At 44.6% G+C, this 26,865-nt stretch overlaps 1 protein-coding gene across 1 annotated transcript in view; it reads left to right on the forward strand.

Annotated features, from left to right (window-relative positions):
* The first annotated feature begins 4,099 nt into the window (after positions 1-4,099).
* The window catches only part of LOC142295178 (uncharacterized), a 61,701-nt gene continuing 38,935 nt past the window's right edge, over positions 4,100-26,865 (forward strand). Inside the window, exon 1 of the mRNA XM_075338252.1 lies at positions 4,100-4,437. Coding sequence (XP_075194367.1) covers positions 4,386-4,437 — 52 coding nt within the window. The 5' untranslated portion in view covers positions 4,100-4,385. The remainder of the gene's footprint in view (positions 4,438-26,865) is intronic.

Genomic DNA, 26,865 nt, shown 5'->3' on the forward strand with positions numbered 1-26,865 from the left:
AGGGCATCGGGACGTGGGTCACTCACCCTCCCCTTCTCCGCTTCCTCCTCGCGTCTCCGCACGGTGGCTATAACGTCCACCATGTCGGTCTCCCACTCCTCCATGAGGAGCTGCATCCTGACCTGCAGCCGTTGGTAGAGCTGCGCGGTCCGGATTTCCACCCACAATAAGGAATAACGTTTGGAACACCATTCTAAGTCTGAACTGGGTGCAAAAACCTAAAAAAACATCACTATGGGGAGATAAGGTATGCACACCAGTGACTATGTAAGGGGAATACATGAAATAGCAGAAACTGCTGTGTGAATACTGACTTGAAAAATCCAATAGCTATATGTAAGAGTGAAAATGTGGAAAATGGAATCTTTTTAAAACTATACACTGTGTGCAGAATTATTAGGCAAGTTGTATTTTAGAGGATTTTTTTATTATTGATCAACAAATATGTTCTCAATCAACCCAAAAGACTCATAAATATCAAAGCTTAACATTTTTGGAAGTTGGAGTGGGGTTTTTTTAGATTTGGCTATCTTAGGAGGATATCTGTTTGTGAAGGTAACTATTAGGGGTACTTTGCACGCTGCGACATCACTACTACGATATCGTCGGGGTCAAATTGAAAGTGACGCACATCTGGCGCCGGTAACGACGTCGCAACGTGTAAAGCCTAGATACGCCGATAAATGATCGCAAAAGCGTCAAAAATTGGTGATCTGTGTAGTATCGGTCATTTTCATAATGTCGCACCAATAGGAGGGTCGCCGGCCAGAGCGACGTCGCAGGGCAGGTAAGTGCGTGTGAAGCTGCTGTAACGATAATGTTCGCTATGGCAGCTATCACAAGATATCGCATGTGCGACGGGGGCTGGTACTATCGTGCTCGGCATGTCGCAACGTGCAAAGTACCCCTTACTGTGCAGAATTATTAGGCAACTTAATAAAAACCAAATATATTCCCATCTTACTTATTTATTTTCACCAGGTAAACCAATATAACTGCACAAAATTTAGAAATAAACATTTCTGACATGCAAAAACAAAACCCAAAAAAAATAAGTGACCTATATAGCCACCTTTCTTTATGATGACACTCAACAGCCTACCATCCATAGATTCTGTCAGTTGCCTGATCTGTTTACGATCAACATTGCGTGCAGCAGCCACCACAGCCTCCCAGACACTGTTCCGAGAGGTGTACTGTTTTCCCTCCCTGTAGATCTTACATTTTATGAGGGACCACAGGTTCTCTATGGGGTTCAGATCAGGTGAAGAAGGGGGCCATGTCATTATTTTTTCATCTTTTAGACCTTTACTGGCCAGCCACGCTGTGGAGTAGTTGGATGCATGTGATGGAGCATTGTCCTGCATTAAAATCATGTTTTTCTTGAATGATACTGACTTCTTCCTGTACCACTGGTTGAAGAAGTTGTCTTCCAGAAACTGGCAGTAGGTCTAGGAGTTGAGCTTTACTCCATCCTCAACCCGAAAAGGTCCCACAAGTTCATCTTTGATGATACCAGCCCATACCACCTCCACTTTGCTGGCAACTGAGTCGGAGTGGAGCTCTCTGCCCTTTACTGATTGCTGACCCATCCATCTGGCCCATCAAGAGTCACTCTCATTTCATCAATCCATAAAACCTTTGAAAAATCAGTCTTAAGATATTTCTTGGCCCAGTCTTGATGTTTTATCTTATGTTTCTGTGACGCTCTGGCGCTGCCAGGTGGTCACACAGTAAAGGCCCCACACAACACCTTCCCTCACAGGGTTACATACAGCCGACCTGAAACCTTAGTCACCCCCTTCACGGTAGGACAGGCACACCAGTGGGTGGCACCAGGCAGATGAAGAACGCCCACCTAGGGGTCTGGAGAACCCGGGGCGGGAAAAAAGAGATAGTAGTTTGGAGTTCAAGTGGAGTAGTAGTGGAGGAGGTGAAGCTCAAGTACAGAGAGCAGAGGCGCCAGTGTTGGAGCCTCGGTGCATTGGCTAGGTGGAAGACGGTGGTCCGTGTCTAGCAGGAGACGGGAAGACAAGCAGCCGGAGATCCGAGGTGAACCGGGGCAGGATTGGAGCCTGCCGGTACTGACACCGGAGAACTGACCCGGAAACCGTGCACAGAGGGGGTACTTGGACCCTGAAGCCAGGACCGTAACCAACGGCCTTGCTAATTAACCAATTGAGGACAGGATTATAGGTCCTTTCCCAACCAAAGTCCCAAAAGCAGACAACCACTCACAGAGAGGGATAGGGCATCCGCTAGGGCCCGGTAGATCCCAAGGGTCAGCGTCAGCGGGCACGGCTCCCAACAGAAGTACCAGAAGCGGACTCTCACGTTCCACACTGGGAAGTCCATCACATCACAACACAGTGCAGAGGAAAGTGACACAGACCACCAGCCCGGGTAGGGGACCAAAGTGCACGGCCACAGCGGCCGGCCACAAGCACCTTGGTTAACTACTGGACTTGTCTGATTTATTTAACCGTGAGTAAGCTGAGACTCCCTGGTCTGACCAGGCGCGCTGGCCCCTGCCATCACCGTCCCCTTCACCAAGTCACCGGGTCCCGGGGCAACCAACCCTACCCACGGAGGGGTTAACAACCAGCTGCCATCCCATCGCTCCCGGGTGCCCCACAACAGCAGTGGTGGTGCCACACTTCACCACACACCGTGGGTGGTGTCACAGACTGATTACGGCAAATCCCGTACAAATACATCCCCCTTTCATTTGGAGTGTCCGCGTGACCCCCGGGTCCGGAGAATCCCTCGAGACACACTGTGAATCTGGATCCGAGCAGCCCGGCTGCTACTGACTTGGGGGCGGCACATTTCTTGTTCAAAGGTGCTCGTTTTTCAGCCTTCCTTACCTTGGCCATGTCCCTGAGTATGGCAGACCTTGTGCTTTTTTATACTCCAGTAACATTGCAGCTCTGAAATAAGGCCAAACTGGTGGCAAATGGCATCTTGGCAGCTTCACGCTTGATTTTCCTCAATTCATGGGCAGTTGTTTTGCGCCTTTTTTGTCCAACATGCTTCTTGCGACCGTGTTGGCTATTTCCCATGAAACGCTTGATTGTTCAGTGATCATGCTTCAAAGGTTTGGCAATTGCAAGACTCCTGCATCCCTCTGCAAGACATCTCACAATTTTGGACTTTTCAGAGCCCGTCAAATCTCTCTTCTGACCCATTTTGCCAAAGGAAAGGAAGTTGCCTAATAATTAAGCACCCCTTATATAGGGTGTTGATGTCATTACACCACACCTCTACTCATTACAGAGATGCACATCACCTGATTTACTTAATTGGTAGTTGGCTCTCAAGCCTATACAGCTTGGAGTAGGACAACATGTATAAAAATTATCATGTGATCAAAATACTTATTTGCCTAACAATTCTGCACACAGTGTTCTACTTACACAATGGTATAAAATGTAAAAAAAATCTAAATAAAGCATGACATTTTTTTAACTATCAAAAATGATTTTTTTATCATCAAAAATGTTTTTTTTATATATTTAAACAAAAAACAGCATGTTTGTTATAATAAGTGAACAGCAAATGTTCAAAAACAGTGATCCAGAGGTGTATAGAAAAAAAATGGTACCAATAAAAATGTCACTTGTCGTGAAAAGAATGCAGCCCCCCAAATTATTTTTTCTACGTGCAGCCCATATACCCAACCGAGTTTGAGACCCCTGGGTTAAACACTATAAATAACATTATAATCCGTGTTAATGAATGAAAAACACAATTAACCATCTTACGCCACTGTCAAGTGTCCGTGTATCACAGCTTTCTTGAGGCAGGATTTTGCTGTATGCTTTCACACTTGGTTTCCCTGTGCCTTTGAAATGGCTGATGAATAGTTTTGTCTATAATGAATGCCCAAATATACTACTTTTCCCTTTGTGATAATAATATTTCATAGACAAGTCAGATTTTAAAAATTTTGCTATTTTCTGTTGCTAAGAAATATTAGTGAGTTTCCTCCTAAATGTAACTATTGTAGATGTATCCAATTTCACAATTCTTGCTCCTCCTCTAATATGCTTCCTTGTACTAACCATGCATACTTTCAGGTGTAACCAGGTTACAGAATGTGAAGAGGAAGAACGATTGTTGGGTGAGGCATATGAGATATGACACAGGAAACTTTACAACTTCGTTTTCACAGATGTCGATAAAATAAAGAAGACAGAATAAGAAGGACGTGACGTGAAATACACAAGCTTTAAAGACAAGTAGTTTACATTTCCAAGTCCGATTCCTGGGATAAGTTACCTCACATGTGGAAGAAGGAAGAGTCTCTCACCTGCCTAAATGTCACCTGAATTCTTCTACGCAAGAGCCATGTGTAAGACATAAGGCTAATTCACAGTGGCAGAATGCTGCTACGTCTTCTGCTCCTTATACTTCTACCTCTGAAGATAGATTCAGGTAAGCACTGAAATTAAGCGGTAGCTATAATAATTGGATCATTGCCGACTAGAAGACCAAAATTAGACTACATCTCTTATATAGATAACTAGCAAGGCATTATTTAGTATCACATCAACTGAGATTTAAAGAAGATGTCCACTACTTTTATATTGATGACCTTTCCTTAGGATAGGTCATCAATATCTGATCAGATGGGGACTGACACCCCGATCAGCTGCTCTTGGCGCTGGTAGCAGTAGGCCAGAAATGCTTTACGAAGCTGCCCCATCTTCTGAAAGCAGCCGCGGCCGGGTACTGCACATCCATCTCCTACTATTGATTTAAAAGGGAGGTAGATAGGCCATCAACATAAAAGTAGTGGACAACCTCTTTAAGATTTACATAAAGATTTACTTAATTTAGTAATGATGAATCTTAACAGAGATGCCATAAAGGAATTACTTTGGGGGTTACCATACTTTACATGTGATATATTGAATACTTAATATAGTTTTATATATATATATATATATATATATATATATATGTATATATATACATATATATATATACATGCGGTATATATATATATATATATATATATATATATATATATATACTGTATGTATATAGTATAAAAAAAGAGAAACAATTTACAGAACACCCCAGGAAACAATTCAATAAGAGTAGGTCGCAGAGTGGAAAAAAAGGCAAGGAATACACTTGCTTCATAACATGAAGACTTTGTACTTTAGACTTGGGCGGACATAGGTGTCAAGGAATACAGCGTGTTATACAAAGTTTTTGAAGTCAGGAGTTCGAGAGCAAAAAGTACCTATTTACAAAGTGGCTGTGAAGGACGGAAATTGATAAAAAAAATATATTAGTTATTGATTTTATGTCTTAGCTGCATTTACACATTACATTTTTAATGAATGGTGGTTTAAGAAATTTCCTCAAGCTTTTGAAGAATGTTTGCATGACTACAACTTTTCCACATAGGCCACTATTTTGAAATGCAAATTAATTGCAATTTAGCTTATATATTATATGGTTGCAAATATTGCACTGTCAAATATTCTATTTTCACTTAATCATACGCTCGACTTATGTCTTTTTTTGTTTTTCTTTAGCGAAGTGATCTCCACACATTAGTCATTTTGTTTGGCCACATGCTAAACAAGATACATGGTCATTAAAGGAGCTTTGCACTTAGATTTTTTTTGGTCTTTGTGTAAATAACATAATCAGCATTACTGAATCTCTACAGCTCCAGTGTTGTTTTCTTTCCACCACTGCTTCAGTCTTTGTATTTGTTGACATCACCCTACGACAACAGACGCTGCAGACAATCACTGGATTCTGAAGGCTTGTGAGGATTACATTGACATGTCCGCTGTCTACGGCAAAAACTTGCAGTAATCGTGATGTCATCATTCCAACTGAAAATGGTGCCCCACAGAGCATATGGTAACTCCATCTGTACCATTATAGTCAATAATCCCGTAAGCGCATATGTTCGTCTCACGTTTTTTGGGGCATTTAGACATAAGCTCCAATGGCACTAGCGAACGGGGTTCAAAACGCAGTGTGAAAGCACCCTTACACAATTGCGTCCATATCCACATTTTTCCCATATTCACATTTTGTAGTATATTTTGTCCACAAACTACACTCACAAATAATACTGTTTTGATCCTGATATGCTTTGTGAAGGAATTCATACTTAGTTTAAGACTTTTTATAGTACTCTAATCTGACCTTTGATCGCAGAAAGATTACTTATGAATGAAGTGTCTGTAGGTGTTCTCCAGTGAGTCAGTCTCAAATGGCCTATCGTTACATTCTCCTGCTGTTTATCTCCCGCTTGTGTGAAGTCCTGCACTCATAATCATTCTATCAGCATTTCCCTCTCATGAAAATCACATATCACATGCCATCTGCACTACTTCCCTGTAAGGCCACGTGCACACATTGAGTATTTGGTGAGTTCTTTACCTCAGTATCAGTATCAGTAAGACAAAACAGAAGTGGTGCTACACTCCTGGTTTTGTCTTACAAATACTGAGGTAAAAAACTCACCAAATACTCAACCTGTTCCTGTGGCCTTAAGCTGGGGTCACACTAAACGACAGCGACAACGACGTCGCTGTTACGTCACCATTTTCTGTGACGTAGCAGCGACCTTGTAAGTCGCTGTTATGATCACTGCTTAGCTGTCAAACACAGCAGCTGAAGCAGCGATCATAACGACACGCGTCGCTGTGCTGCAACATGTGCAGAGAGCAGGGAGCCGCGCACACTGAGCGCTGGCTCTCTGCACTCCTAGCTACAGTACACATCGGGTTAATTACACGATGGGTACTGCAGCTACATGTGCAGAGAGCAGGGAGACGCGCACACTAATTAGCGCTGGCTCCTTGCTCTCCTAGCTACAGTACACATCGGGTTAATTACACGATGTGTACTGCAGCTACATGTGCAGAGAGCAGGAGCCGGCGCTGGCAGCGTGAGAGCGGCGGAGGCTGGTAACGAAGGTAAATATTGGGTAACCACCTTGGTTACAGCTTACCGCAGCTGCCAGATGCCGGCTCCTGCTCCCTGCTCGCTTCATTTCGTCGCTCTCTCGCTGTCACACACAGCGATCTGTGCGTCACAGCGGGAAAGCGATGACCAAAAAATGAAGCTGGACATTCAGCAACGAGCGGCGACCTCACAGCAGGGGCCAGCTGCTGGATGTCACACACAGCGACAGCGACGGGACGTCGCTGCAACGTCACAGAAAATGGTGACGTAGCAGCGACGTCGTTGTCGTTGTTGCTGTGTGTGACACCACCTTTAGTGAGTCACAACGTTTATAGCCTCGTGTCCCCAGACCAGAGTTGACAACTTAACTTCTCTTGTTTTCTGGATGACTTATTGAAAAATCATGGACAGACAATATTGAAAAACCATAGTAAATCATTATGATTAAAAGTGATACATATCTATAGCCAATAATTCTGGTATGAAGACATCTGCTGCATTCACTGTAAATTATAAAATAATGATAATTACAGTCAAAATAATCTGTATAAGTTTCTTCAGCCTCAAAAAAATCACGTACGCCTCAAATGTTTATTTACAGATAGGGCAAAAAAGTGCCCTAATTTTACGGACCGTCCAGGAATTTCTAGACGGTTGGCAACCCTGCTCCACACACAACTTTCAGGTCATGGATGTTGCAGTGTCAGACACAGACCACGCTTGTACATGTTTTTTCCAGAAATTAAGAAAGCAAATGTGCTCATTGGTTATGTAATAGCTTACTGTTCCTGGCAGTTGCACTACAGTACCGTGGCATAAAGCTTGGGGGCATAAATCTCTTTTGAACACTTACAAACAGCAGTTTTCCTTGGCAAAACACAGTCTTACAGGTCACAGCACCACCAACAAGCTTTACAAGCCGCAGCTCCTCTCGCAGTCTCAGCCCACAGCACCTCTTTATGTTACAGCCTTTAGGCTGTGTGCACACGTTGCGTTTTTTACCGCGGAAACGCTGCGTTTTGAACCGCAGCGTTTCAGTGGCAAATTGCATGCGTTCAGCTTTCCCAGCAAAGTGTATGGGAAAGCTGAAAAATCAGTGCACACGCTGCGTTTCTTTCCGCAGCGTTTTGGATGCCAAAAATCGGTGCGGAAAGAAAAGCAGCATGTCACTTCTTTTGTGCGTTGTGGCTGCGTTCTCTCCCCCATTGAAATCAATGATGTGGGGTCAGAACGCAGCTACACCGCATGGACCTGCTTTTTTGTTGCGGTCCGCGGGCTTTGTCGGCACGCCAGAACGCAGGCATTTACCTGGAAGTGAGGTCAAGAGGTTTCCTGTTGACCTCACTTCCTGGCAAAGCCCCCGGTGTCGCCAAAGTGCCCGCCCCGACCCCCGACCCCCCTCCCGAAAATCCAACATGGCCGCGCGCACAGTAGCGCACCGGCCGCCCTGCTCCTATGATTTCTGTCGCATGTGCAATAACACATGCGACAGAAAACTGTTCCCCAGGCCCTGCCCGTTCACCCCAATTCCCCCCGGTGTCATACATACCTGTCCGGTCGCAGCGCTGATCCCCCGCGGCCCCCTCCTCCTTCACAGCAGACGCCGGCCGGTCACATGAGCAGAGCAGCTGACAGCCAGCACAGTGTTCAGTGTGAGCTGTGCTGGCTGCTCGGCAGTCTGCAACTGTGACCCGGGGAGAGTGGGTGCAGATTTTTGCACCCACTCTCCTCAAATGGAGGGTCTGCCCTCCTAGAAAATGGGGGATACGTTCCCTGAACGTGCCCCCATATTCTAGAAGGTCCAGAGGCGACGTGGGACATCCAAATGGATTTCTGCTGACCCATTTTTTTTATTAAATTGGAGAACAAGGGAATGATTTGGGGAGTGTTTTTTCTAATAAAATATTTTTTGTTGTCTTTTTTTGCTTTTGTTTACTGTCAATTAGTTATGTCGGGTGTCTGATAGACGCCGTGACATCACTAATTGCTGGGCTTGATGCCAGGTGACATTACACATCTGGTATCAACCCCATTTATTACCCCGTTAGCCAACGCACCAGGGCGCGGGATGAGTTGGGGCGAAGCGCCAGGATTGGCGCATCTAATGGATGCGCCACTTCTGGGGCGGCTGTGGCCTGCTATTTTTAGGCTGGGAAGAGTCCAATAACCATGGCTCTTCCCACCCTGAGAATACCAGACCTCAGCTGTCAGCTTCACCTTGGCTGGTGATCTAATTTGGGGGGACCCCATGTTGTTTTTTTTTTTTTATTATTTTTATTTATAAATAAAAAAAAAAAACCTGGGGAGCCCTCAAAATAGATCACCAGACAAGATGAAGCTGCCAGCTGTGGTTTGCAGGCTACAGCTGTCTGCTTTACCCTGACTGGCTATCAAAAATAGGGGGGACCCCACGCCATTTTTTTTTTTGTTTTTGTGATAAAAACTAGGCTAGGCACCCTTTAGTGCCACATGAAAGGTACTAAAGATGCCAGCTTAGAATATGCAGGGGGGGGTGGGACGTTGTATATATATTTGACCTCCATTGACGCTTTTTAGGCTGGATGCCCACAATCGGGGTTTGCAGCGTTTTGGGCGCAGATTATTTTCCCTGCGTCCATGACGCTGCGTTGTGCAGTAGAAGCACAGTGGAAGGATTTTTAGAAATCTCATGCCCACTGTGCTTCTCTTCTCCGCAGCATAAACCGACCGGTGGCGCAGCTTCCCGAGCCTCAGCATGTCAATTTATGCTGCGGAGATGAGTGTTCTCTGCAGGTAGCATAGAGCTCCACAGCAGCCTGAACCCAAATCGTGGGCATGGGCAGCTGCGTTCTCCCGTGGACAACACTCACATCTCTGCAGGAAGGCTGACACTGTGTACTAGACGCCGTGTCGCTGGATCATGGCCACATAGCCTTAGGCCTCTTTCACACGTCAGTGATTCTGGTACGTTTGTGCTTTTTTTTTTAAACGTACCAGAATCACTGACATACGCAAACCCATTATAATGAATGGGTCTGCTCACACGTCAGTGATTTTTCACTGCACGTGTCTCCGTGCAGCGTACCCGCGTGTGCGTGATTGCCGCACGGAGACATGTCCATTTTTTTCTGGCATCACTGATGTTCCACGGACCACGCAGTGGTGTGGTCCGTGAAACACGTGCCAGAAAAAAACGTGCTTTTAAAATAAAAATCATTTTAACTCACCCGGCGTCCAGCGATGTCCTCTGCAGCCCGTTCTCCCTGCTGCTTCTGAGCCGGCTCATTATTGTCGCGCATATTCATGATGTGCGACACAGCCGACCTGGAAGCAGCTGCTGCGGGGGTCAAGGCCGGCCGGATGCTGCACCGCGGGAGCGATCAGCACCATGGAGAGCGGGAGCGGGCACAGGTGAGTTAATCTCTAAGTGCAATCACGGGCCACGGAGAACGGAGCCCGTATTGCACTTAGACAACCCATGTGTGCCGTGATTCACGGCACACGGAGGGACATGTGCGTGTTTTACACGCCAGTGAAAAACGTCAGTGTTTTTCACTGACGTGTGAAACGGGCCTAAAAGTGAGAATATTGTTGCTACAGCAACATTTTGGGTGAAGTAGCTGTGGATTCAAAATGCTTAATATACTCCTGAATAAAATCCTTGAGGGGTGCAGATTCCAAAATGGGGTCACTTGTGGGGGTTTTCTGACATATAAGTACCCAAGGGGCTCTGCTAATGTGACATGGTGCGCAAAGTTTATTTCAACTTTTCCAAAATTCAAATGGTGCTCCTTCCATTCCAAGCCCTCCCATTTATCCAAACAGAATGTGGGGAAGGAAATGACATCACAGGTTTTTTTTTCCAAAGGTCTGTGTTCAACCAACTTTATTAACACTGACAAGTCTTAAAAAACGCACCTAAAAAAACGCATGAAAAACGCATGAAAACCGCATGAAAAACTCATGAAAAACGCATGAAAAACGCATGCGTTTTCGATGCGTTGTTTCTCAAAAAGCATTGTTTACTATTCTCCCCTCTGCTAGAGGGTGCGTTTTTTTCCGCGCGGAAAAAAAAGCAACGTGTGCACATACCCTTATGTTGTTTCAGACCATGTTATCTTAGGCTATGTTCACACTTCCGTTGTTTTGCATCTGTCACAATCAGTTGTGTGACTGATGCAACAGATGTGTTGCAGATAGTGGCACAACTGATGTGACTGACGCTGCAAAACAATGAACTGTTGTTTTTTTTTGTTTTTTTGTTTTTTTTTAAACTGTTTAACCGGCGGCCGGCTATTAACAATGATCAGCTGATCACCGGGCGGCCGGCCGCCGTGTGATCAGCTGATCGCTCACAGTAGCCAGCCGCCGGATGATCAGCTGATCGCGCACAGTAGCTGGCCGCCGGGTGATCAGCTGATCGCGTACAGTAGCCAGCCACTGGGTGATCAGCTGATCGCGCACATTAGCCGGCCTCCGGGTGATCAGCTGATCGCTCACAGTAGCCGGCCACCGGGTGATCAGCTGATCGTTCGGCCGCCGAGAAAGAGAGACATTGATTTGAATAATTAAACACAAGAGCTGAGCATGTGCAGTGAAATCAAAAGGATTCACATTAGAAAACGTTACATGCTGCGTTCCTGCCACCCGATGGTCAGTCGTTCCACGACTGATCAGTCGGGCGGAGGATGCAACGCAAGGGCATCAGTCACAATCCACCGCTCATACAAGTCTATGGGAAACAACAGAATCCGCCAAACGGATTGTGTTGCTTCTCAAAGCGGCGGATTGTGACGTACAGTTAGGTCCAGAAATATTTGGACAGTGACACAATTTTCGCGAGTTGGGCTCTGCATGCCACCACATTGGATTTGAAATGAAACCTCTACAACAGAATTCAAGTGCAGATTGTAACGTTTAATTTGAAGGTTTGAACAAAAATATCTGATAGAAATTGTAGGAATTGTACACATTTCTTTACAAACACTCCACATTTTAGGAGGTCAAAAGTAATTGGACAAATAAACCAAACCCAAACAAAATATTTTTATTTTCAATATTTTGTTGCGAATCCTTTGGAGGCAATCACTGCCTTAAGTCTGGAACCCTTGGACATCACCAAACGCTGGGTTTCCTCCTTCTTAATGCTTTGCCAGGCCTTTACAGCCGCAGCCTTCAGGTCTTGCTTGTTTGTGGGTCTTTCCATCTTAAGTCTGGATTTGAGCAAGTGAAATGCATGCTCAATTGGGTTAAGATCTGGTGATTGACTTGGCCATTGCAGAATGTTCCACTTTTTTGCACTCATGAACTCCTGGGTAGCTTTGGCTGTATGCTTTGGGTCATTGTCCATCTGTACTATGAAGCGCCGTCCGATCAACTTTGCGGTATTTGGCTGAATCTGGGCTGAAAGTATATCCCGGTACACTTCAGAATTCATCCGGCTACTCTTGTCTGCTGTTATGTCATCAATAAACATAAGTGACCCAGTGCCATTGAAAGCCATGCATGCCCATGCCATCACGTTGCCTCCACCATGTTTTACAGAGGATGTGGTGTGCCTTGGATCATGTGCCGTTCCCTTTCTTCTCCAAACTTTTTTCTTCCCATCATTCTGGTACAGGTTGATCTTTGTCTCATCTGTCCATAGAATACTTTTCCAGAACTGAGCTGGCTTCATGAGGTGTTTTTCAGCAAATTTAACTCTGGCCTGTCTATTTTTGGAATTGATGAATGGTTTGCATCTAGATGTGAACCCTTTGTATTTACTTTCATGGAGTCTTCTCTTTACTGTTGACTTAGAGACAGATACACCTACTTTACTGAGAGTGTTCTGGACTTCAGTTGATGTTGTGAACAGGTTCTTCTTCACCAAAGAAAGTATGCGGCAATCATCCACCACTGTTGTCATCCGTGGACGCCCAGGCCTTTTTGAGTTCCCAAGCTCACCAGTCAATTCCTTTTTTCTCACAATGTACCCGACTGTTGATTTTGCTACGCCAAGCATGTCTGCTATCTCTCTGATGGATTTTTTCTTTTTTTTCAGCCTCAGGATGTTCTGCTTCACCTCAATTGAGAGTTCCTTAGACCGCATGTTGTCTGGTCACAGCAACAGCTTCCAAATGCAAAACCACACACCTGTAATCAACCCCAGACCTTTTAAGTACTTCATTGATTACAGGTTAACGAGGGAGACGCCTTCAGAGTTAATTGCAGCCCTTAGAGTCCCTTGTCCAATTACTTTTGGTCCCTTTAAAAAGAGGAGGCATTACAGAGCTATGATTCCTAAACCCTTTCTCCGATTTGGATGTGAAAACTCTCATATTGCAGCTGGGAGTGTGCACTTTCAGCCCATATTATATATATAATTGTATTTCTGAACATGTTTTTGTAAACAGCTAAAATAATAAAACTTGTGTCACTGTCCAAATATTTCTGGACCTAACTGTATACTAAATAGCGGAAATCTGAACCTAGCCTTAGGCTGCCTTTACATTTCCGTCTTTTTCCTACAGTCACAATCCGTCGCTTTGAGAAAAAACTGAATCCTGCAAAATAATTTGCAGGATTCAGTTTTTTCCCACAAACTTGTATTAACAACTGATTGCGACTGATGGCCTTGCATTGCATCAGTCGCGTGACTGATCAGTAGTGGAATCACTGAACGGCGGGCGGAAGCAACGTACAATGTAATGTTTTTTGTGTGCGTCGAAAAAACAGACAGCGACGGATCTGTCGGCAGCCATTGTGTGTTAAAATGGAAGCCTAAGGGCGCCGGAATCCGTCTGAAACCGTCAAATGACGGATTCCGGTGACGGATCCATCTTTTACCAACCGAGCATGCTTGGATGTGTAAATTCCTTTCTGGTTACGAAAAATTCTCTCTCTCTCCTCCCCTCTCTCTCTTTTCCCCTCCCCTCTCTCTCTCTCACCCCCCTCTCTCTCTCTCCTCCACCTCTCTCTTTTCCCCTCCCCCCGGGATGGAAACATATCATTTTTACATAGAGAATAATTCTAAAACAGATCAGTTTTTTCACAGGATCCGTCACATCAGTTTTCACACTATCTGCGACGCATCAGTGACAAAATGAATTGTGACTCATGGATAAAGACGGAAGTGTGAAAGTAGCCTTACCAGAGGTGTTCTCAGGTTAAGCAGGCTGACACACTCTCACCACAGGTCAGTTTAGGACATCTCTCATTGTACTTGCTCAGAGACAATAATTAAAGAGTAACCATAATTGTATTATTTGTTTTTCCCATAAATCAATAGTATATGTGAAAATAAGAAACATTGTAATATATGTTATTAGAGAAATGTGCTTCTTTCTCTGCCAGAATTTATCATTCATTCTTAAAATTCTCAATTCACTGATAAAATCTGTCATCAGTGAAAACAGATTTTCCCATTGCTGATATAGGATTTGACAGTTGGAGTTCATAAAGATCTATGGAGAACTGTAACTGTTGTTTCAGGAGAACTACAGAATGTCTGTTTCAGTATATTGGTCCTTCTCCATAGTATTTAAAAAGCACCAACTGCCATTTCCTATCTTAGTAATGCGAAATTATGTTTTTATTAAATACAGGTTTAAGCCATGCATTAAGAATTAAAGATCACTCCAGGATGATAAAAAAAAGATAATTTCTGTACTATAATGTATTACAAAGTTGCTTATTTTCATCTGTACTATTGATTTATGTGAAAAAAATAAACAGAAGGATGTGCTTTATGGGCCACCACACACATTAGATAACTTCCAGCTTAACTATTGTGCACCCAACAGCAATCTTTCCCAGCTCCCTTATACACCGGAATGCTTGGTTCAACATAATCTGTTGGGGAAGAGTCAAGAGGCCCTACACAGAAGACTATTGGCCGACCCAACCAATATCCACTGGTTTTGGATAGCTTTAGTCCATTGTGTATGGGGTTTTAAATCTTTTAAATCAGGACAATGCAAACAGGTAGTCCTTAGGGTGTGAACGACAACCACTTACTATTGGTATTTCTATAGCCACTTCATGCTCCTCATATCACTTTATAAGTAGGTTCTGTATTATCAGCAACCTTGAGCTGAAATATAACATATACATATGAAATATATGTGACACCCTGGCTTATCAGGTCGTCACAGGGTATTGTGCAATCTGCCCTCCTGCACAGTATCCACCCTCCTTGGTTAACGGATCCTAGTCCTCCGGTGTTGTTAACAGCTAGCCCAATTAAAATCCTTGGGACACTTCCTACTTGAACCTACCAGACACACCATTGGGGGTCTGAAGGGAATAGGGCCGCCCACATGGGGGGTTGGTGAGGAGAAAGTGAGGACAGTGACAGTAGAGTTGAATCGAGTCGAGGAGAGTGAAGGAGAGAGGAGGTGAAGTGGCTCTCATGAGGAGAGGCCACGGAGGAGAGCTCCTGTAAACTAGGTGGCAGACGTTGGTCTGGGCCTGGTTGGTGCTGGAACCCGGTCGCAGGGGACAGTGTAAAGGGGCATGGACTGCCAAGGAGGGCAGCCGGTGGCCTTGAGCTATCACCGGGCAGGGGCCAGGGCACAACGGGGTACATGGACCCTAAGCTGGAAAGTAGCTTCATGCGTTCCAGAAATGTACCCGACGGGGGTGAAGACTTCAAGTGTCATCCCCAACCCGCTCCAAAATCGGGGTACTAGTGCAACGATGGGATAAGACTTTCCCACTACAGTCCAAAGAAATCCTACGCATGAACCCTGAGAGCAAGCTCATACCGTTAGCCACACGGGTGAGCGGGACCCGGAGAGTTTCATACCGACGGGTCCAATTGAGACAAGGTGCCAGGGATAGGGCCACAGACCAACCACAACACCAGGGGCACGGATCCAGGCGTGCTCCCCGCAAGCTACAGTGGTGATCAGAACTTTGGTTTACAAGCTGTCGGTGTGGTTATTCTGGGACTGAGTGAGTATATTGGAAACCCCCTGCACCTATCCCCCAAAGGCACCCGAACACCATCCAACACCAACGGGCCCGGGGCACAAACCCCCTACCCACGGAGGGGTTAAAACACCTTGCTACTATACTACCGCCACCGGACTCCCCACAAACAGCAGGGGTGGTACACCATCTTACCACACACCGTGGGTGGCGTCACGAACTTTCTAAAATACCCCCATGTACATAGCCCCCCTTTCATAGGAGTGTCCGCGCGGACCCCCCGGATCTGAGTGGCTCGGCCGCTGACTTGGGGGCGGTACATATACAACATATAAAATTTTATAAAATAGCAAAGAGTGGCCAGTTATCCCACTGATCCAATACAACAATATCTTCTGTAAGAGTTTAGGGCAATATTTCTTGGTTCAATCTTCTACACCATGGTACTCCTCTATGGCTCTGGGGTGTGTGTGTGTTATTTGCTGGGCAGTAGATAATACTATGTCTAGTGATAATGTAATAGAGGTACATGAAGACAGCTGAAAATAGAGGTCATTTTTCTAAAGGAAGGGAAATCATGAAAATTATGTTTTTTATATGGTGATGCTGCCTAAGGCACTGGCAGCATGAAAAGAAATGTGCAGCACAGAGGTGATCAAGATATTAAAAACTACTTATGACCACACCAGAGGAGCATTCAGACTGATACATACTTTCCAATATTTTTCTTACTTTGGAAAACCTTGTCTCTGGGATTGCCTTATCAAATGAATGTGCTAAAATAGTCACAACACATCCTTCTTTCTAGAGAACCACTATCCATATCTGTCAGAAGATATAAAACATATCCACTTGCTTTTCTCACATCTTTTATACACCATGTGAACATAGCACTTCGTTCCACATAACCTTTTCTTGAACTGATACTGTTAGTAATGAGGACAGAAAGCATTGAACTTTAGAAGCAGTATTTCCAAGAAATGATTACCCATGTGTTTACTGTAGCATCTCAATGTGGATCACTATTTTACAATGCAGTGTTCACTACTAATGAATAACAAGCACAAAAGTAGAGCAGGATGGACGCTCTGATGGGCTCAAGTCGAGTAACGAGTATAATGGAAGTCAAAGATTGGGCAGTTCAGCTCTCCGTCCACACACAGTGAGCAATAAAAACAGCATTTCTCTGGGAGGGCGGGCATATTTTCTTTGCATACAGCATCCAAATGTGACGCCCCTGGACTATTCAGGTCGTCACAGGGTACTGTACGATCTTTCTCCTTAGTGTGGTATTCAAATCCCTCATGTTTCTGGGTCCCCATCTTACAGTGCTGCCTCCAACATCAAATCAAATCCTAGATACACCCTGCACCACACCCACCAGACACACCAGTGGGCGGCTTAAGCGGAATAGGGTCGCCCACCTAGGGGTCAGGAAGGGGAGGTGAGGAGTGAAGAGTGGAGTGAGAAAGTGGAGTAGTACAGTGGAGGAGGTTGGGAGTAGTGGCTCTCAGGAGAGGCTGACTTGGTTGCAGACGGTGGTCTGGACCTAGAGGAGTTGGACCCCTGGTCGCAGGGGATTGAGGCTAGGTGCCTGGACCTGTCAAGTAGGACGGTCAGCAGCCTGGTCCTATCACCGGTCCGGGACCAAAGGCACGGCAGGGTACACGGACCCTAGGTTGGGGAGAATCTTCAGGCAACCCGGCAATTAACCTGCAGAGAGCGGAGCCTTTATGAACTGTTCTCACTCGCTTCAATACAAGCAGCCCACTGAAATCCCAAGCATGAGCCCTGAGAACAGGCTCCCATACTTAGCCACAGTGGGGAGCGGGTCCAGCAAGTTCCAGACAACTGGGCCACTGCGGTGAATTTAAACTTTGTGCTAGGAGTAAGGTCACGGATCACCAGGCAGCACTTTGAGAAGCAGCAGCACCCAGAGACTTGGTTTACCCGGTTATCAGCGTCTGCTTATTGGCTGAGTGAGTACCTGAGTGATTTCCCCCTCACGGCACCCAGTAGCACCATCCAGAGTCCCGGGGCCTACCCCTACCCGTGGAGGTCAACGACACCTTCCTGCCCCAATCCATCACTCCAGGTACTCCCCACGGCAGCGGCGATACTCCCAGTTACCTCACACCACGGGTGGCATCACGAACTATAACTCCCCTGTAAATATTCCCCCTTTTATTTTAGAGTGTGGCCCCTAAGTCCATGGGTCCGGAGACCCTCAAGCCACGAATGGACACTATCCCGGATCCGAGCGGTTCACTCCGCTGCTGGGGCGGCACACAAACATGTTGTTTTTACTCCCCGGGAGAGCCATTCAGAGACTGCATGTGACTCTCACTGGGGTGCTGGCTCTCATCATTCAGTGAAGGGAGCCATCTCTTTATGTCGGATTGTTCACGAATTAGACATCCGAACACCTGCAATACTCACCCAGGTACCCCAATACTCGATCGAGTACTGAGCATACCCAAGCACCGCGATGCTCAATCGAGTACTGAGCAGTGGTGAGCACATTCGCTCATCTTTATTTATTACCAATAAGTGGTAAAAGTAGGAGGTTTTCTTACAAGATCAGTGACTAAATAAGTCACATATGAAACATTCGCTATGACTAGCCAATTACAGGGCACATCAAATTAAACGTTTTCAGAAATGATGCAGCTAGCCATCCTAAAGTATTTGATTTATTTAAAATAATGCTTGAGAGAATTTTTTCACATAAGATCAAATAACCAGGAACAAAAAAAAATCTTTTGTTCTTAAACTGCTTCCATGGAATAACTATGTTCTATTCACATATGTATTACCGTAAATCATGGATTTTTCTGGAAACTATGAAATCCTGTTCACAAATAATAGTGAATTAGCTATGAGTTATATATAAATGTAATCTGCACATTGACTATTTATTGTAATTTTTTGTAATTTTTAATATCCCAAAACTACAAACGTTTAAGGGGTTTTCCAAACTTTAAAAATTCTGTGGATATGATTTACATGCAGAAACCACTAGTAATCTCACCAGAAATCACTATGATGCTTTAAATGTCATAAAACTTACTTTATTGATACATTTGATTAAAAAACAGAAAAAAATGACAATATTTAAGCTTGGCAAAAAATAGGGCAGTGGAAATCACAAATGCATCTCCCCTACACAAGGGGGAGAGGTGGGTACGGGCATATCAGGCCCATCTGAAAGTTAATTATACCATAGTTAGCAGGATATGCGAAATAATCCTATGAATGCACTTCAGCGATATTTAAACAGATCCAGGCTAAAGTGCTGAAAATATATTTACTCGTCCACCCAGACAAAGCATGTGCCCTGGTTGCGGGAGGATTCCCCAGAATCTAATGTAACCAAATTTCTATGAATAGTATATCTACTCAGCCGCAACCTCAGGGCCTCCTATGGGTGAGCAACTAAAATAGCCCTCTCTGTTATCAGCCACTGATCGATTTAGCAAGGGCAGGCAAAGAGAATAATACCCGCCCTTATAATGATGACCTTAGGTCTATGAGTCAGTAGACACGGGTGTATCTGCCTGCCTGTGTCCGGGAGCATATAGATTTAAAGAAAATCTTTCCCAGTTGGGGCCGGAGTTTTACACAATTACTCCGGTACCTTATTACAGCTCCTTAAACAGGGAGACCGACCTACCCGCCACTAGGTCATATTCACACAATTACATGCTGAAATAAAGATTAATCACAAACCTGACAGATGATAGCGTGATACGCCGGCAGCCACCACGCCTCAACGCGTTTCACATGCTGCTTCTTCGGGAGGCAGGTGTACTTACTGTGGGGCTGTGAGGTCTATATATGCATGGATGTAATGCAAAAGCTACTCACAGGTGTTACAACACCCTGCCGTTATTCAAACACATATTTTTCCGCCGCGGCCACCGCCATGACGGGTGGGTGTGTCTAAGTGATGCGATGCCTGTTCCGGCCACGTCAGTGAGCCGCCCACCGCGACGGCCATGGCAACGCAATGCCACAGCCGCCGAGCATGCGCAGCACCCTGACGCTTCGGCCGTACAGAGGCATCGCTCATCCACCGCACAGCATGTGTTGATTCTGCGGCTTCCTATTGTAAACTTTTGTTGGGAATTTGCTCTAATCATTCCCGTGATTATATGCAAACAATTGGTAAGTACATAAAAACCATGTCTTAATGAACACATAGGTAACTATATGGATCAAGTCCTCCGCAGGGAGCTCATTACAATTTCTTTCTTTTTTTCCTTTTTAAAGCTCGCTGCAGAGGAGATCCATACATAGACTTCCATCCAAACATAATTCATCATATCACCGATATTTTACCGCTCCAGGGGTACATGTCAGGTAATCATGCATATACATAAATGTTTATAAATTAGCCTTGAACAGTATACGTGCATAATGCAATCCATAATCCAAAGCAACAAGAAGATACACATGGTGCCCAGAATAACGTATTTCCTTACATCTAGTAATCTCGACAGGGCTCTGGTGGAGTTGCTGCTTATATTATTGGAATATGTCCTAACACATAATGTGTTTACTTTTGGGGGGTCGGTCTACATTCAGAGGCGGGGCACGGCCATGGGCGCGGCCTGGGCCCCGGCCAATGCAAATTTGTTTTTGGGAGCATGGGAGAGGCAAATCTTCCTCACAGAGCCAGACGTCGATATTTGTAGAGTACATAACTGGGTGAGATACATCGACGACCTCTGGTTTCCGTGGGAGGGTTCTCGATCAATGTCTTTATAACTTATAAAAGTGGCCGGGAAATGGATTTTTTAGATATTAAAATCACTGTAACAAAAAATGGTATCCTGGATACGGAGGTGTATAGAAAGCCTACAGCCACTAATGCATTCCTTCATGATAAATCTTGGAATGATTACAGCAAATTTCCGACAAATGTTTACAATAGGAAACCGCAGTATCAACACATGCTGTGCGCAGCAAAGCTGGGCGGTGGATGAGCGATGCCTCTGTACGACCGAAGCGTCGGGGTGCTGTGCATGCGCGGCGGCTGTGGCATCGCGTTGCCATGGCCGTCGCGGTGGGCGGCAAACTGACGTGGCCGGAACAGGCATCGCATCACTTAGACACATCCTCCAGTCATGGCGGCAGCCGCGCCGGAAAAACATGTGTTTGAATAGCGGCAGAGTGTTGTAACACCTGAGAGTAGTTTTTGCATTATATCCATGCATATATAGACCTCACAGCCCCACAGTAAGTACACCTGCCTCCCGAAGAAGCAGTACGAGAAACGCGTTGAGGCGTGGTGGCTGCGGGCGTATCACGCTATCATCTGTCAGGTTTGTGATTAATCTTTGTTTCAGCATGTAATTGTGTGAATATGACCTAGTGGCGGGTAGGTCGGTCTCCCTGTGTAAGAAGCTGTAATAAGGAGAGCTGAGCGGATAGTGAAAAATCCGGGTCCGGCGGCTACCCGGCGGGTAGGGAAAGAAGTCCGGATCCGATCCAGAGTTCGGCCCCATATATGTCAATGGGGAGTGGAATCCGGGGACGAGAGAGAGAGGAAAAAAAAAAAACCCGGATCCGGATCGTGCAGCCGGATTCCTGGTCCGGGTCAAACCTGGATCGAACGCTGAAACCGCGCGGATCCGGATTTTTACAGTTCAGACCCGCAAAACACATCCGTTTTTTTTGTACGTGTGCGGTACGTATTTGCACGTACCGGAGACACGGAGACACGGAGACCCATGTTATTCAATGGTAGATGGCACACAAATGTAAAATCACACGGAACGTGTGTCCGTGTGGTAAGTACGGGTGTGCGCTTTTCTACACGGACGACATGTCCGTTTTTGGCCGGCAGCATGCAGGCACGGATCCGTTTTAGTCTATGGGTTTGTGCCTGCACGGACCGCACACTGAGTATGTCCGTGTTCAGCACGTATCGTCCTTGTCCGTTTTTAATCACAAAATCTGAAACACTTGTTTCCAATCTATCAGGTCATTTGAAAGCAAACAACAACACCAGGATCTCATGATGAATGATTAACAATGTTAATTGGGTAAGAATGCGGACCTTTAAAAACGGACAGCACACAGACAGCACACGTACGTATTTTGTGTCAAAACGAACACTCCACACGCACACACGGCTCGCATACGCCATCACACGGATGCCATACGTACCGGAGAAACGCCCCAAAAATACGGAACACAGACCCGAAAAACGGACCGTGTCATATGGACTTTTTTTTGTGGAAGTGTGTTTTAGGCCTCATAGAAATTTGGTTACATTAGATTCTGGGGAATCCTCCCGCAACCAGGGCACATGCTTTGTCTGGGTGGACAAGTAAATATATTTTCAGCACTTTAGCCTGGATCTGTTTAAATATCGCTGAAGTACATTCATAGGATTATTTTGCATATCCTGCTAACTATGGTATAATTAACTTTCAGATGGGCCTGATATGCCCGTACCCACCTCTCCCCCTTGTGTAGGGGTGATGCATTTGTGATTTCCACTGCCCTATTTTTTGCCAAGCTTAAATATTGTCATTTTTTCTGTTTTTTTAATTAAATGTATCAATAAAGTAAGTTTTATGACATTTAAAGCATCATAGTGATTTCTGGTGAGATTACTAGTGGTTTCTATATATATAAGATGTTGTCTACAAGGTAGCAATATGTGGATATTGTGGATTGTAAAAATGATTTACATGCAGTAAGATTAGTCACCTACTGATGATCTGTCTGTAGGTGTGCATCTAAGAGACAATCCCTTATGCTGTCAGTAGACATGACTTTTTTCCTGATGTTTATCTTTTGCTTGGTGTTTAATAGTATTGGTCTTCTCATAAGGGTTAAAGGGACCTTTTAGGCTCTCTTACACCTCTAAATCCCAACCTTTTTCTCAGGAGCCACATATGGCTCGTGGGCCCATAATGTGTCATGGCTGTCTTCAAGCTTGGTGGAGAAGCATCAGGTTTAGGAAACAGCTATGCAGTGTAAGTCTCCATGTGGTGACTTTTATGAGAAGCCCCACATAGAAAAACAAATCGGTATGGGGGTATGGTAGTTCTTGGTGTACTGGATCTTGGTATACTTTCCCAATATGATTTCTGTGGAAAAGCTTTGGTTGTCATTATACCGGTAATAGGGGTTCTGGGTGTCATTACTTAAAGGCTGGGACCTCTGTTCCGAGGCTTGGGTGCAAGTGCAATTCCAATATCTCTTGTAGTTAAAGTGGGTAAGAACTTTTATGAGTATTTGATCCCAGAAACGACTTTCTACTTAAAAATGTCACAGTGACACAAAAAATGACAGGGTTAACGCACACAGGTTTCCCCAAATACAGGCAAGTATAGCGGTTTCAGTGTCTTATATGAGGGTACAAGGATAAGCAGTTCTTAAGGCTTTCCTATGGATAGATCATCAGTATCAGATTTGTGGCAGTCCAACACCTGGCACCACATGTCATTAGCTCCACCAGTGCCCTGTGATAAATTGCTGTAAGGACCCGAACAGAAAAGCTCCAACCATTGACTAATGACCTTTCCCTTATGCTGCCACTCAGTTTGATTTGTTCCATTTGTGCATGTGACCACTACAGCCAATCAGAGGTTGTTCCATACTGTCCAGTAGTAGAGGTACATATTCTGTAAAACTAGCCATGTGATTGTGGACATATAGAAGAATATTGGATTCAAACTACAGTAATAAATGCTTGGTGTCTTATACTTTACTACAGTATAGCTTAGCCATTATTTAATTTAGCCCTTTTTTGAGGGGGAGGCATGATTTTCTGGTAATTACTAATAAATAAGTATTACAGTTGCTCTATATGCACTTGTTAGTACTGCCTTCCTCACAGACTGCATAGTTTTCATGTCCTCAAAATGGCCACTAACAGACAATTAACCAGACCTGTCCATCAACCTCCTCCTATATTTAAATGCTACTTTTCTGTTGTAGGAGACTGATGGACTGGTCCGTTCACAGGCTCCTTCATCAGAAACCATTTTGAGAATTATGCAGTCTGTGAGGCTGGAGTAACCTTTGGTGACAAGAACCTATAATACTTATATAGTAGTAAATGACATAAATTGATAAACTGAAGTAGCTGTCAAGTTGGATGGACGAAGCCTAATGATATGTGGTGTTTCACAGCCAAAGGCATTGGATTCTTCACCATGATCTATAGTGGTCTCAATGCTGAGCTATGTGTGAGTAACCTACAAGATGAGTTACTTCATACACAAGTACTATGGGTATGAAAATGATGACGTAATGTTCCAGCAGGACAATAACACAAAGCATACGTCAAAATTGGAGAAGAAATAGTTCAATGACAATGAAGTAGAGGTGCTGGACTTCAACAGAATTGAACACTTGTGGGTAGAGTTGAAGAAAAAGCTGTATACATACCCAAGTGAGTCAACTAGTATGCATCAACGTAGGGACGTGTAGATGAGACCTGGGATCAGATTTTGATCAAGACGAATTTGATCCAGAGCGTACGCAGAAGGGCTCAGGCAGTGTTGAAAGCCAAAGGTGGATTTACAAAAAACTAGCAAAATAATAAAAATTAAAATTTAGATTTTGAGGAGCAAAACAGTAACTGCAGTGACATGACAAGAATCTGCATAACTAATCATATCTTAAATAGTTGCAAGTCAAATTTATATATGAGATAGCCAAGATGATAGTCTATGAAATAAACATAGTCCCACGCTCAAAGCTGTAGTGGAAGGTGAGATATGGTGCTTGAAGGTCAAAAGTTCAAAACATTGTTACTCTTTTGCTTGTCAGTGTATGTACTTGCGCATTTCAGGAAACAATGTGTAGACACTGAGGATATATTTATTTTAATAGACCCTACCCCATCCTGCCCAGCTTTATACATTTTGGGTAAGCTGGCCGAAACTATCAAGAAAACTCAAAAAAGTAAAAAGTTGTATGCAACCTCACATTGTGCAAACATTTTGTCACCTCAGTGTTTTAGGCCAGATTTCTGGAGTAAATGCTTTGATGAATTGGAGCCAATGTGTATGACAGCATTTAAAGCTGCCTTTAGTTTGTGAATGTAGGAATCGCTGGCTTTTGCAAATATAGAAAATAGCTGATCAAGTGTGGGAGCTGTGTGTGGTGCATAGTGCACCCCCAGCTTAATTCACAGAAATTTGTGTAGAAAAATTAATAGGGGGATCGATTTTTGTTTGGTATTTCTCACAGTTGCAATAAGGCGAACATCGCTAAGATCAACATAGACTTCATAAAAGACGTACACTTTTCTAGGTTGCAGGTTTACACACATCCTGTTTCAGTGGTTTTGCACATAAACCCGAAAACCAAGCTGACAGACCTCAGAACATTCACTTATTTTCACTTATCAGTTTTACATCTACTGTAAACAACCTTTGAAGGACCCCCACCCTCACCTACTGTACCCTCACCCATCCGTTGTGGACTGTGAGCCCTAGCGGGAAGGGTCCTCCCTCCTCCTGTAAAAGTCTATAACTTGTATTGTTCATGATTATTGTACTTGTCCCTACCCGTTTCACATGTAAATCACCATGGAATAAATGGCGCTATAATAAATAACAATAAGAATAAATTAAACTATGTTTGATGAATCCTCATATACTGTACTCGTGCCATAAACAGTGGTACATAACAAAATAAATTAAATAATAATGATAGAATACCCAAGATGTCCTTGGGTCAACGTGAACATCTAACATTAAAGTGGCTGTATCACTATAAGAACCCCTTTAAAAAAAAAAAATTGACACTTTTTTATGGATCCAATTACCATGAGGTGTTTTGTTCTTACATATCAAGATTCCCTCAATGATACCCATTAGCCTTTATAGGAAATATGGATGGGGGAGGGGGAATTAGACAGCAAGCGACAAGTTAATGACATCATTTCAAATTATTGATAGCTGTTAAGTACCTGCCATGTTTGATACTTGTTGGTGTACCTTATTTTTACCTTTTTTACCTTTTTTTTCATCTCCATGTTTTGAAGGATAATGCTTTTTTTTCAGTGAACACAACAATGTGAGATCTCGTTATACTGTAAAGGCTGCTTTACACCAGACAATCTATCGTGCGATAGATCGTCGGGGTCACGGTTTTTGTGACGCACATCCGGCATCGCTGGCGATGCCGGCCTGTGTGACACCTCCTAGCGACGCAGTATCGCTCACAAATCGTGAGTCGGGTACTGCTCGCTAGGTTCCATAATATCGTTGAATTTAGTTGACCATCGTTTCCGTGGTAGCACACGCCGCTCCGTGTGACACCACGGGAACGATGATCAGCTCACCTGCCTCCCGCGGCCGCCGCCGGCTCTATGTGGAAGGAAGGAGGTGGGCGGGATGTTTACGTCCCGCTCATCTCCGCCCCTCCGCTTCTATTGGCCGGCGGCCGTGTGACGTCGCTGTGACGCCGAACGTCCCTCCCACTCCAGGAAGTGGACGTTCGCCGCCCACAGCGAGGTCGCACGAGAGGTAAGTATGTGTGACGGGGGTTACTAACTTTGTGCGACACGGGCAGCGATTTGCCCGTGACGCAAAAAGGACGGGGGCGGGTACGATCGATTGTGAAATCGCACAATCGGTCGTACCGTGTAAAGCAGGCTTAAGGCTATGTGTCCACGTTGCTTTTTACCTGCTTTTTTGCTTCTTTTTCAACTGCAGCGTTTAATGCCAAAATGGATGTGTTCTGCTTTTCAAGCAAAGTCTATGTAAATTTGGATTTCTTGTCGCACTATGCTGTTCAAAAAGGTGCCTTTTTGTGGCAGAAATTTGGGCAAAGACTCTGCTTTGCAGTTCAAAACTAGAGATGAGCGAACCGGTCGTGGTGCGGCTCGAGTTCGGTTCGTCGAACGGAGGTCCCGTTCGAGTTCGGTTCGTCGAACGTTCGACGAACCGATCTCGAACCGCATAGGAAACAATGGCAGGCATTCACAAACACATAAAAACACCTAGAAAACACCCTCAAAGGTGTCCAAAAGGTGACAAACAACTCACAACA

Source organism: Anomaloglossus baeobatrachus, chromosome 3, assembly GCF_048569485.1.
Source record: "Anomaloglossus baeobatrachus isolate aAnoBae1 chromosome 3, aAnoBae1.hap1, whole genome shotgun sequence".
Taxonomy (NCBI): domain Eukaryota; kingdom Metazoa; phylum Chordata; class Amphibia; order Anura; family Aromobatidae; genus Anomaloglossus; species Anomaloglossus baeobatrachus.